This window comes from Phytophthora sojae (genome assembly GCF_000149755.1).
Source record: "Phytophthora sojae unplaced genomic scaffold PHYSOscaffold_14, whole genome shotgun sequence".
NCBI lineage: Eukaryota > Oomycota > Peronosporomycetes > Peronosporales > Peronosporaceae > Phytophthora > Phytophthora sojae.
In genome coordinates, this window is record NW_009258128.1 from 1416442 (window position 1) to 1428178 (window position 11737).

At 53.4% G+C, this 11737-nt stretch overlaps 4 protein-coding genes across 4 annotated transcripts; 2 read left to right on the forward strand and 2 right to left on the reverse strand.

The window, feature by feature from the left end:
• PHYSODRAFT_254459 (hypothetical protein) lies at positions 1-1574 on the reverse strand (the record flags this gene model as incomplete). Its single annotated transcript, XM_009540127.1, has 2 exons — positions 1-1350; positions 1374-1574. The coding sequence occupies 2 exons, from the start codon at positions 1572-1574 to the stop codon at positions 1-3; spliced, it is 1551 nt and encodes a 516-aa protein (XP_009538422.1).
• A 326-nt stretch (positions 1575-1900) lies between these two features.
• On the forward strand, positions 1901-3085 carry PHYSODRAFT_254467 (hypothetical protein; the record flags this gene model as incomplete). The annotated part of the gene is made up of 1 exon (XM_009540128.1): positions 1901-3085. One exon carries the CDS (start codon positions 1901-1903, stop codon positions 3083-3085), a length of 1185 nt encoding a protein of 394 aa, XP_009538423.1.
• Positions 3086-8040: 4955 nt separating this feature from the next.
• On the forward strand, positions 8041-8691 carry PHYSODRAFT_531280 (hypothetical protein; the record flags this gene model as incomplete). Its single annotated transcript, XM_009540129.1, has 1 exon — positions 8041-8691. The coding sequence occupies one exon, from the start codon at positions 8041-8043 to the stop codon at positions 8689-8691; it is 651 nt and encodes a 216-aa protein (XP_009538424.1).
• Positions 8692-9189: 498 nt separating this feature from the next.
• Positions 9190-11575, reverse strand: PHYSODRAFT_341781 (hypothetical protein; the record flags this gene model as incomplete). The annotated part of the gene is made up of 5 exons (XM_009540130.1): positions 9190-9306; positions 9453-9592; positions 9652-9876; positions 11282-11434; positions 11527-11575. The coding sequence occupies 5 exons, from the start codon at positions 11573-11575 to the stop codon at positions 9190-9192; spliced, it is 684 nt and encodes a 227-aa protein (XP_009538425.1).
• Positions 11576-11737: the final 162 nt, after the last annotated feature.

Sequence of the window (11737 nt, forward strand, 5' to 3'; positions counted from 1 at the left end):
TTACTTGGGCTTGGGAGAAGCCGGAGGGGCGGCACTCTTCTTGGACGGAGTGTCGCCGCCCTCGTCGCCGGCGCTGCTCTTCTTACCGTCGTCTGTCGGGTCGTTGGCGCCCGAACCGCGGTCTTCGTCGGCCTCGTGGTCGTCCAGCTCTTCGTCGTCTTCCTGATCTTGGTCGGCCTCGGTCTCGGGCAGATGCTCGTCCAACTCGTCGGGTTCGCCGTCGTCCTCCTCGTCGAGATCTGGCGTCGGGGGCAGCACCGTGAACATGTCTTCGTCGTCCTCGAAGTCCGAGTAGTCGTCGTGCTGCTCCTTGTCCTCGTCGTACGCCTTCTGGGCAGGGAACGGTTGCTTGCCCATCTTCACGAGCGGCTTGAGCTTCTTGGCGAGGGCTCGGATGCGAGCGTCCCCTAGCAGAACCTTCCAGGTGTCGGCGCTTTTGTTGCCGACCCACGACGGGTTGGGCGGACTGCTGCCGGTGACATCGATGGCTTCGTCGCTGAGGCGAAGGTGCGCTGGCTTGGTCGGGTTCAGCGCGTCCGTCTGTTCGAGGAGATCGGAGATGGACTGGTATCCGTCCTCGTCCACACGGTACGGATCAAGGGCTCGGGCGATGATGGCGTCGTAGCGGCCACGGTCGTTGCGGACCAGCGTGGCGAGGTCCGTCGCCACCGTCGCGTCCGAGTTACCCCTCGCGTTCGCCTTCGCGGCCACCGAGCGCCGAGCAGCCTTGCCGCCAAGCCACATGAGGTTGTCATGGGTGGCGCTCTCGAAGACGTCCAGGAAGTCGTAGAAGCCGAGCTGGACGATGTTCAGGCTGAGGAAGGCGAGCCGTGCCTGACCGGCGTTCGACTTCTTCTTGCGGCGGGCCGTGCACTCATCAGAAGGCGCGTACAGCGCGCAGGCGAAGAAGACGTCGTGCCAGTGCATCCAGAAGCGCCAGTGCACCACGTGCAGCGCCGCGTGCTCCTGATGGTCATACCAGGCACGCGGACCGGTCCACGGGTACGCCATGCGCGGAGGAGTCTTGCCCTGGGTGCCCGCCTGCTTGATGATCTTGGAGATGTCGCGACGGATGGTGGCCGGACACTTGGCGGGTAGCGGAAACTCGTACTCCTCCGCGCCGTCGTCCTCGGGGGCGCCCTCCTCGTCGTCTGCGTCGTCTTCGTCTTGGTCCTGGGCCCTGGACTTGCGCTGCTTCTTGGACGGAGGGGGCTTGGAGGCGCCCCTGGTGGTCGGTCGCTTGCCAGACGAGCGTGCCTGCGGCGCGGGTACGATGAACAGGTCATGCGGGGGTGCAGCGACGACGTGCAGCGAGTCGGGCAGCGACAGCAGGGTCACGGTCTCTAGTAGCTCGACGTGTCGTCGGCCAAGACGGCGACGGCGACGGCGTCCACGGCGCCCACGTTCGTGGAGCCGCCGTTGGCGAAGAGCGCAGCGCGCAGGCGGACGTAGAAGTCCACTTGGGCACGGAGCCGGGCATCGGCTTCAGCGTCCGCGCCCCGGGACCGGCGATCGAGGCGTGCGCGCAGCCGTCGCATGACGGTCTCCTTGTTGACGTCTCGCGACTTGGTCATGGCGGAAGGTTGAGGCTGAGGCTTCTTGGGGGTCTTGTTCTCTTCTGGGCGAAAGCTGAAATGAGGGCGAGACTGCGAGTTGCCGCGGCCACTGCTGATGCATTCCGACCTGGCAGTTGGGATGTTTGGCTGCGGGTTTCCCTTCCTGGAAATGGGAGAGGCACGGTTGGCGTGAGACGGTCGAGTGATTGACTAAGTTGATTGACGAGACTTGCGACGGTGGGTTACCCGTTACGGTTGGACACTTACGAGGATGGTTGCGAACGTGGAGTGCTGTGGACGACCGTGAGGAGCGAACCGAGGCGAGGGCATTTCGCTTTCGCTCCATGACGAACATGGAAACCGTGACGGATGCTGTCGAGTGGTGCCTGTGGCACTCCCTGTTCGTGTGGAAGATTGTGTGGTGGGTGCTGCGCAACCACTGGCCGGCCGTATTGCTGGTGTTGATTGGTGCTGTGGGCGGCGTGATCACGAGGCCCTTGTGGAGCATTGCAGGACGATTGATCGGGGCCGTGTTTGGCTTTGCATTCAAGTTGCTGACTCTGTTGAAGGTATGCGTGAGACGGTGCCGTCGCTTCGTGAACGGTCCGTCCGTACAAGGCAGACCGTCCGCGGAGCGTCGGTGGAAGGCGTTTGAGGCAATCTGGGCCACGCCCATGGTGGTGCTCGAGGCCCGAGGTGAACACAAGAATGGCTTAGGCCGGCTACTGTACAAGTGGCTGGATGCTTACCACGCCCTGTGGTGTGTGTTCCTGCCCGACGTTCTCGAGCTGGGTGGTGAGTCTACCGTGAAATACTGGCGCGGATCGAGGGCCGAGTGTCGGCGCTCGGTCGATCGTGCCTGCTGCGTAGGCCGTGGACTGTGGGCGTTCCTAACGCTAGCAACGTACGCAGTGTTCTACACTGTCATCTACGTGTATGCCTTGGTCGAGAAAGCGTGCCAAGGAGCGGTGGGCGTGGGTGTTCTACTCCTGACCCTGAACTGCATGTTGGCGGACGGTGGGCTGACAGCCGACGGTGGGTTGAGCCCTGATGCAGTCGTGATGCAGCGGAGATGCATGGTGGCAACGACTGGGGTCGCCAGCCACTTGCTGAAGTGCTACGAGGCGGCGTCGAGAGTGCGTTCGCCTGCGAAGATGGCGGAGGAGAGCTACGCCGACTGGCTCCGCGACGTCGAAGAATTGCAGCAAGCCGAGCGTCTGAGTGAAGCCTTTTGGCGTGCGGATGGGTGCGTCGGGAAACCGAAGCCTGTGTGTACCCTGAGTGGGCTGAGGGCGGAGCAGCGTGCCCTGCGCGCGAAGATGAAGGCGGACAAGGAGGAAGAGGACGCTCGACGAGGACGTCGAGTCTCAGTCGAGGAGGATGTCACGAGTGGGAACGGTAGTCACCGTCTCGGGTACGGTCGCGGCCGTCCTCCGGCAGCCTGTCAATCAGCGCGTGGACTACTACTCGAGGATCAGCTGTTCGAGAATGAGCTGACTGAGCAGTCATCGGAATTTAGCGAGGATTAGCTGGCGGCGGGCCAGTTGCATGGACGAAGTGTCGTCATGGAAGCAGTGGCGTGTTCCGCGAGTAGGCGGTGACGTGAGGAGACAGGATGGAGGTCACGAGCGCTGCGTGGCTCGGGGCGTGAGCCTTGACGTGAACCAAGGGCGGAGGGGTGAAAGGAGGTGACCATGAGTTCGGGGGCGGCGGTGTGTCGACGCTCAAGTTGAAGAGAAGCAAGAGAGAGAGCGGGGCGCAGTGCTCCGTGCCGGGTAGGTTGGTCAGTCGTGAATTTGCCGTGGAAACAACAAGTTGAATCTTTGCATTTGACTTTGTTGTATTTCATACCGTTCCTTACCTGTCCGTACCGTCCTACTTCGTTCTCGCAGCGGCAGCCGTCCCTTCCAGGGCGACTCGCGACACCTACTACTTAGTATAACAGCAATGCAGCGAGCTTGGTTAAATGTGAAGTCATAGGAAGCGATAGCCGCGCATAGTTAGTTATAGCAGCATGTAGTCAGCGATAGGAGCTCTTATTTAAGCGCTAGCAGACCGTAGTAAGCGATATGAACGTATAGTTAGCGATAGCAGCACGTAGAAAGCTATAACAGTGCGACTACACGTAGCGAAGGTGTGCACAAAATTATTACTAGCATGAGCAGCATATTTTTACTGTTATACTTAAGGGATGGATACATTATAGCTACAGCGGTGCTCTGCGTTCATCTTGGGGGGATATTTAGCTACACTTGCTTAAACGCGTTTCGTATATCTTTAAGGTACAATGTGTAGCGTTAGGAGAATGCGTTAGTGGGGTAGCATATAATATTCACTGAGTGGAAGCCTTTTATTATAGTTTACGCTGGGATTCCTTTTCTAACCGTATTATGGGGCGGATATACACGCAGGAAACCGAATAACAAAGGGCAAACGTGACTTTATAACTATATAGTTACGAGTGCGAACTCTCTATACCTTACCTACCGTAATGCAGGTGGTACACTAAATGGTAATGTTCGCCGCGTAGTAGAATAATAAACCATAGCCACGTCTAAAACAATGAGTTTTGAAGTAGACCACGCAGTAGTTAGCGCAGCCCGCAGCTACGTTTTGGTGGAACACACGAAATACTAAAACGCTGATGTATACTCGGTATTTATATAAGATCACAAACACTTAATGTAATGCTAAGTACAGGAAGAGCGAAGCCCATACTTTGATTGTTGCTGGGGCTTATAGTCCAATGTAGAATGAAGGTATTATAGCCTACGAACTAAAAACAGAGAGCTACGGTGGGATGATATACTGAATAAACAACACGTAAGACATAGACTTATGTGAGCACACATAAGATACCAACACCAGATCGATCTACCCTACCATGGCATATTGCTCATGTTTATTTCTACTATAATCACAGTAAACGCAGATTGTGAGATATGTACTGTGCGGTACTTTGCAATTCAGGTTAAATAGTTGCGACGGGAGCACAGGACCGTACAATAGAGAATGTTTTACCCTGAAACATGCATCTACTCATAGTACACTGACGTTGGAATAGCTATTACCAGCCACGTCACTCTACTGATAGTACTTCAAACCTATAAACAACTGTAGCGCTGCTCGAGTCTCTACGAGGCTTTTCGCGCACGATATCTCTCAGCTCGCTAAAAGCGAACAAGGTCTTGTGAACGCACTATTTTTCAACCTTCTCCGTGAACACGTTTGGGGCAAAAGGCAACGTCCTTAGATCACCGAAGGCATGCCTCGCAGCGGGTTCGCAGTGAATCCGTGCGAGGCAACCCCGGAAGTGGTGTGGTGGGTCTTAAAGTCGGCCAGCTAGTTGGCTTGCATGCAAGCTAGCTGAGGAACGCCACCCCCTAAACTAAAACTAAGCTGTTACAGTAAAAAGTGTCAATAGTGCATTTGCGCCACCCGAAATCTGGCTCAGTCTACGTAATTAGTGCGGGCTACGGTAATTACGCACCCACACCAATAATAAAGCCACGCTAATATGCAAGTCACAGTAATACGGGAGACTTTACATTATGCCTAATAGTCTAGTATTGGTTAGAAAGGCATGCCAAAAGTAAAGTCGAACGAGTTTGGGAAAACTGGCTTGACCAATCTGTTCTTAGAATATTATTCTTTTAGTGATGGGGACGTAAACGACGTTAACTGAAAACCCATCATTCGGCGTACTCTATATCATAGGTTCAAAAGTTGAGCTCTAGTTTTGATGTAGTTCTAGTACGAGTTTCGTAATTTTAACGCCAGATGCATAGTTATGACTAGTATACGTTTACACTAGCTATTGCAAAACAGCAAAATTCGCCACAAACCTATCATACAGCATATACTATATGATAGGTAAACGTTAACGTCGTTTACGTCCCCCATCACTACTATTCTATCGTGTCTTACTAACAAGCAGCTTCTTTCGCTCCTGATACCGGGCACGCGCGAAGCATCTGCCCATGTTTTGATTGACCGAGTAAAAAACACCACCCGCGCATACAAAAACCAAGCTGCCGATGTTTTTTACTCGAAGGGGCGCCCTGAAACTGTCACCCGGTGACAGCTCTGAGGGGTCGCCGTAACAAAAGTAGGGAAACCTGCTCGCTTTCCGCGCAGTCGCATGACTTTTATTTCTATTTGGATGGGTTCACCTTTCTAAACCATAGTTAGCTCAAGTGAGCCCGGAATCCATATTTGCGCGCCCTTTGATTGCCCGCTGACGGGTCGGCAACGCAACTTAAGTAAGGAAGTTTCCGCGACCGCACGTTACCGCTCAAGTTTGATTTCGGTGGTGCGACGCTATGTTGAGTGCGGAGCGCATGAACTTGAGCGGGAGAGTACCGTTGTTGCCTGTTCAAGTAGGCAAAAGTATCGAGTACCTAACCTGGGAAATGTTGACACGAGTCTACGTTTATAAATTCTGTCGCAGATTTTTTTTCGCTGTCCCATGCGAGTCGCCAACAATAGCGGGGGCAAGCGAGCGCGATGTGGTGTGCTTGCACACAGGTGTTTTTTACGTTTGAAATTGCGAAAAGCATAGTGAAGCTAAATGAAGCGCTCCGATCGCGACCATAGTGAAACCCAGTGTTTCTTTCATAAAAAACATTCACAAATTTGGCGAACCGACTCTGCGAACTATGCCGCGCTTCGCACGCATGCTTCTCTCAGCGATTTATAACTTTGCTTTGGCGGGGTTGGTGCAGTACCCGCTTACCAGTGGTAAGATGGTTGACGGCTCCGCGTAAGCGGTTGACTTGCCGTTACGCGGTAGTGCTCTTGGTGGAGAACTATATAGCTCGGTAGCTCCTTGGGAGCTTGGTGGCTCCTTGTGGACTTGTTTGGCTCCTTGTTAGCTTGGTTACCGCTACACGAACGCGTGGTAGGCAGCTGGACAGTGTAGGTGTTGAGTTGACTGTCAACATTGTGTGGATATATACTTGATTGCGTCGATGGAGACACAATAGCTTAGCTAGCTACGGAAGTACAAGCAGTTTCCAAGATTGAAGCAGGCGCAGTAGATGCTCATGTTTTCCTGGTACTGCAGCGCAGGGTTATGTACATCCGCGAGTTGTCCATCGGCATGCGCACTATCAGATGATGCGGGTTTGCGGGGCTATTGTGTCTATCTCTAACGTCCTGTGTAGATGTAGTGTTAAGTCGTTGTTTTCGGCGAGCCCAACACCAACGAGGATGAATTAAGCAGCATGTTTTTGATTAACCTTTACCTGGGCCAGAACTTAGGTATTCAGCATTAACGGTGTCCGATACGCTCTAGGCGAAGGTGCCTTCTCTCGTTAGGCAATTTGAGATTCCCAATCCGAGTTGACGTGTGACCTTGTGTAATTCCTTGTCGTGGGGTTGCGCTTCAGCCCCCACTTTACATACTAGCATCGAGACGGGGCAACTGGTCTGTTATCTGAAATGCTAATGAGACAACGGCAACAAAAATGTTACTTATCCACCATTTAGAGTTATCGAGATAATCGCCTTAAAAGAGGCCAGGTTCAAAATCGTAACTAAACGAAGAGTTTTGATTTTCAAAAATTTGAAGGGGGTGTATCGGCACGGATACCATTTCGAAAAGCCACTCGGACCACTACCTACAGCCATGCAGACACCACCCACGACGCCGACAGCACCGACCTCGCGCGCCGCTGCGCCAACTGCGCAGCCTGCGCAACCTCCAGCGCTGCCTCTCTCAGCCTCGCCGCCGGGCCGGCCACCTCGGCACCAAGCCCGCCAGCCACGGCTCCGAGTCCGCCAGCCGCGACGTCGGGTCCGCCAGCCACGACATCGTCCTCCCAGGCGCTGACTCCGCCGGCCACAACGTCCCCCTCCACGGCGCTGACTCTGTCGGCCACGGCACCCCTTGCTGCTCGGCGTCGCGAAGCAGACGAAGAGCCTGATTCTGCCGACGATTCTGTCTGTGGTGTCGATCCCACTGCTACCAGTTAGAGTGAGGTGAACGAGGACAGCAGCGACGACGACTTTACGCCTGATTCGGAGGCGTCGCCCAGCGACGACTAGGAACCGCTCACAGCAGAGAGCGCGAGCAGTGAAGCCGAAGATGAAGAGGATATTAGTATCTTTTTGAATGACGCGAGTCCTCGAGCCCGTGTGGCTGAGGTGATTCATGCGGACGCGTGTGAGAACGAGTGCGTCAAGGGCAAGGCTCGTGAGTTGGAGTTCTTGCTGTGCTCGCTGGACCAGATGACGAAGCAAGAGCGCACCACGAGCTTGTACACGCTCCTGACTGTGTTGATGCAGACCCCCACGGTTGAGCGTAAGAGAGGACGGGGTGACCGCGAGAAGTTTCCGTACATCCTCCCCTACGTAGGTCATGTGTGCCGACCCACTTTCGCGCTCTGCTATGGAGTAGTCCCCATTACCTTGCAGCGCTACAAGATGCGCATCCGAGACGGTAACATGTCGATCAAGGCGCATGGTAACCGGCTCAACACGCATGCAGCTCGTAGAGGCTGTTAGTTCGGCGTCCAAGAGCTCAATCACGGTGCATCTGCCTCGCGGAAGCTCAGCGTTCAAGATCTACAAACCTATTCTCACCGAATTATACAAACGACTTGACGGCATCCAGAAGTTCCCGATTTTCACGAAGGACGCATCGCAGCCGGGCGTCGTTGTCTGCAAGAAAGGCCCCGAGAGCGAACCTGTAGCGATTAGTTTGAGCCGTCAAATTGACGGGATCTTCACCACGAAGGAGAAGGTGCAGCGGATGATGACGGGCCATATCGAGACGCTGTCCCCTCCTGTCCGCAACACCGAGAAAATTGCGCAGATGTACCACAACATCAGGCCCTACGTTCCTGCTGAATTTCAGAGCGATCCCCTCTACGCCAAGCCTAGCGAGCAGGAAGGAGAAGATGCCAAGTCACGGAAACAAGCACGACGTGAGCATCGCGCGGCAATGGCCGTGGCGGCTAAGGCTAACCAAGACCAGCGTGGTATCACGGAGGCTGTTGCGACGAAAAAGAACCCAGCAAAGAAGAGGGCTACTGCAGCAAAGAAGACGCAAAAGAACAAGAAACACAAAGCTACTGCGGATCTGCCTGCTGAGCAAGAAGAGGCAGCCCAAGATTGTAGTCGATCATTATGATACTTATGTCCACAGTTCATTCAAAATGTTACTTACATCCAGATATCAAATTTTCTAAAAAAAATCAAAAATATACCCCTGGTGATTTGAAGTGACGGCACAAAAGTGAGATTCTAACACTGTTAGGCTTCGAATTAGCTAAAACGGACAACATTGTCGGATTCGCTGACTAATTTTACACCAGTTCATAAAAAAAAATTCCCTTTCGGGGTTGAAGTCGGACATATATTTTTTGACGGTCTCGTTCTCGGTCGTTTCTTCATACCAGAAGCTCGGGAGGGGCTCAAACGAAAGAGGAGACATCCCTCTTTCCAATTATGCGCCTAAATCGCGATTCGTACTTAGGTTGATAAGTAACATTTTGTTTGCCGTCGTCTCTAATTAGAGAGCCTGGCGACGTAAATACTGTTTAGGTTTACGCTGGTTACGCTTATCACAACCGCTCACTACCGACAACATAGGTAGGAAACCGGCCTACATTGCCCCCCCCCCCAAGCTTCACATGGGAACACCATGTGCGGCCGCTATCTTTGACGCGCTTGGGGATCGCCTCGCCCCTCGGTCGACGAAGTAGCGCACCCCCAGCCCCAGCGTCGGTTTCCCGCTCGCTAGGAGCTGCCACAAGCCATCAGACACCAGATACCATCAGGGAGCCACCGCATCCGCCGTGCACACCCAGCATGTTCCCTCGCCGCTTTCCGAAAGCTGGCACGGGTTGGACATCACCGGGGAGCCGATACTTGCCTCGGCTGTGTGCCGACCTTGGCTTGCCCAAACGTGGTCCACCCAGAGTCGCTCTCACCACTCTCCGGGGCACTCTCCGGGGTTTGCCGCGAGTACTTGGACACCACCGGGGAGCGCACCGGCCTTAGCGCGGCCACCGCCCCACGACCAGCATCATCTTCTCAGGAGGTGCCGCTCCCCCCAGTCAGTCGGGGGTACAGCAGAGCTCCGCGGCACCGCGCGTGTCGGGCACGAGCACGAGCAGGAACGCCGCATACGTTCGGGCGAGCCCCTGCAATCGTCTGTCCTTCACGAACGCTACCGCACACGCCAATACTTGTCCTAGCACACGCCCTCGCGGCGTTCCTGCGCACGCCTTAGCTTCCTCAAGCCGGCCACACTCGACCAGCTTCCGCCGCAAACCGTCGTCGTTCAGGCTCTGATGTCCTCCTCGCTTCTCTCCTGCAAGAAGCGATAGGTTAGCAAGGATTTATAAACAGAAGACCGACGTAGGCGCTGGAACGCCTAAAGCCACCAACATATGCTTATGTTCTTCTGCGTGAATCTTAGACTGGGGTCCCTGTTGTCTTGCCTGTCCGGATAGGGCAGTTCTGGAAGACTGGGGAACCAGTGAAACTTGGTAAAACTAGGTAAGGGCTGAACCGACTACACCTGATAGAAATAGTAGACGTATCCATTTTAGGAACACGCTAACGTGGCTTCGCTCTCTTTAACAATTATATCCTCGTAAGCACTAACTCACTCCTAACGCACTTGCCTTATTAGATTCCGGACTTTATTCTGCGAAGACAGCTAGAAGCGCTGTATGGACAGCCTCCCATACATTAGTTCATTCAAAAATGGTTGCTCGTACCACAAGCACCGTTCAGACAACATCACATCGGTGACGCATAACGTTCAGACAGATTAGCTTGACAAGCCACCAAGAGTTGTACGACCATGGCGACGATGATGCCGTCGTGTGTTTTAGGACATGGGAACTAGATGACATGATGAAGTAATCCCTTCTCGCTGCGTCACCGTAGCCCACCACGATTCTGGCGACCTCCCTTTTCGAATAGAGGTACAGTGCAAACAATACACTGTCCTTTAATCTATTGTTTGCCTATTGTGAAGGTTATCGCAGGACATTAGCTTAAAAGAGTGGAACCTTCTCAAATGGAGGTGAGCACAGGTCGCCAAATACGCAACATAGCTGAGCTTCGTGAAGATAAGTACACAGTTGCATCATAAATACTTTAACGGACTTCCCAGCCCCAAGCAAAGCCCCTTACTTTCTAGTGCAGACTCAAAAGCTTCAAGATGGAGTTTATATTTGGGCGAATGCGTTAACTTTAAACAGCCAATCCGTGACATTCTCCCCTCTGATTGGCTCTCAAATGCTGATAGCGGGAGTTAGGGAAGCGGTTATGATGCAATTGTATTTCACTCACCTATCCCAGTGGGGACGATGAGCGGGATGGTGGTATGTTCACCTTTGTGTAGCAGTGCGAGTTTCGATGTACTATGACGAAGTGGGACGCTACCGAATGTTCACGTTCCACAGCGTCGCAGTTCATTTGAGAGGAGAGGGGTTTGTTTTGTAGCGTAGCCTTTACCTTGGTTGGCGCAACCAACCGGAACATGGTTTTTGCGCGGCAGAAACTATGTTCGCGGTACTGCTGGTGTTGTCTGTCATACGGAGAGAGGGGCTCTTGTCTATGGGGAGCAAGCAGCATTATCACTTCTCCCAACTGTTGTGACATTAGCCACAAAAAAATGCTAACGGTTGAAATCGTTTTTGCGTATACTAATGTTCCACAGTGATAACATGGGATGTTACCGAGTTTTTACCTTCTACAGCGACTCTCGTCCGGGTGGTAGAGCACGCGGCGGAAGACGGTAGACGCGAACATGGCCTGGGTGCGCACGAAGGTCTCGAGGTTCCACACGATGCAGGGCCCATCCGAAGACGCGCTCAGACACGCGGTGCAGTCTTGCACCACTTGAATTTTGTCCACTCAAAAAGGTACTAGGCCTAGAAAAATTAGTACAGTTGAGAGGGATTTTTTAGGATCCCTTAAGTTCTGGAGCTGCAAGTATTAAACGGACAGATCCCATCCCGATTCGATCGCTCAGCAAACAGGGTAGAGGCTGTCATGCTGAATATTTCATATCTAGAAATGGTAGGGATAATGGTTTCTGTAAGGTCAATATACATATCAATAGAATTTAATTGCTCTTAGAAAGCTCAGGTGTGAAGTGGAAGCATATAGTTTAATACTTCCTCAGGACGGAATAAGAAGAAGCTCCTGGATTGGTG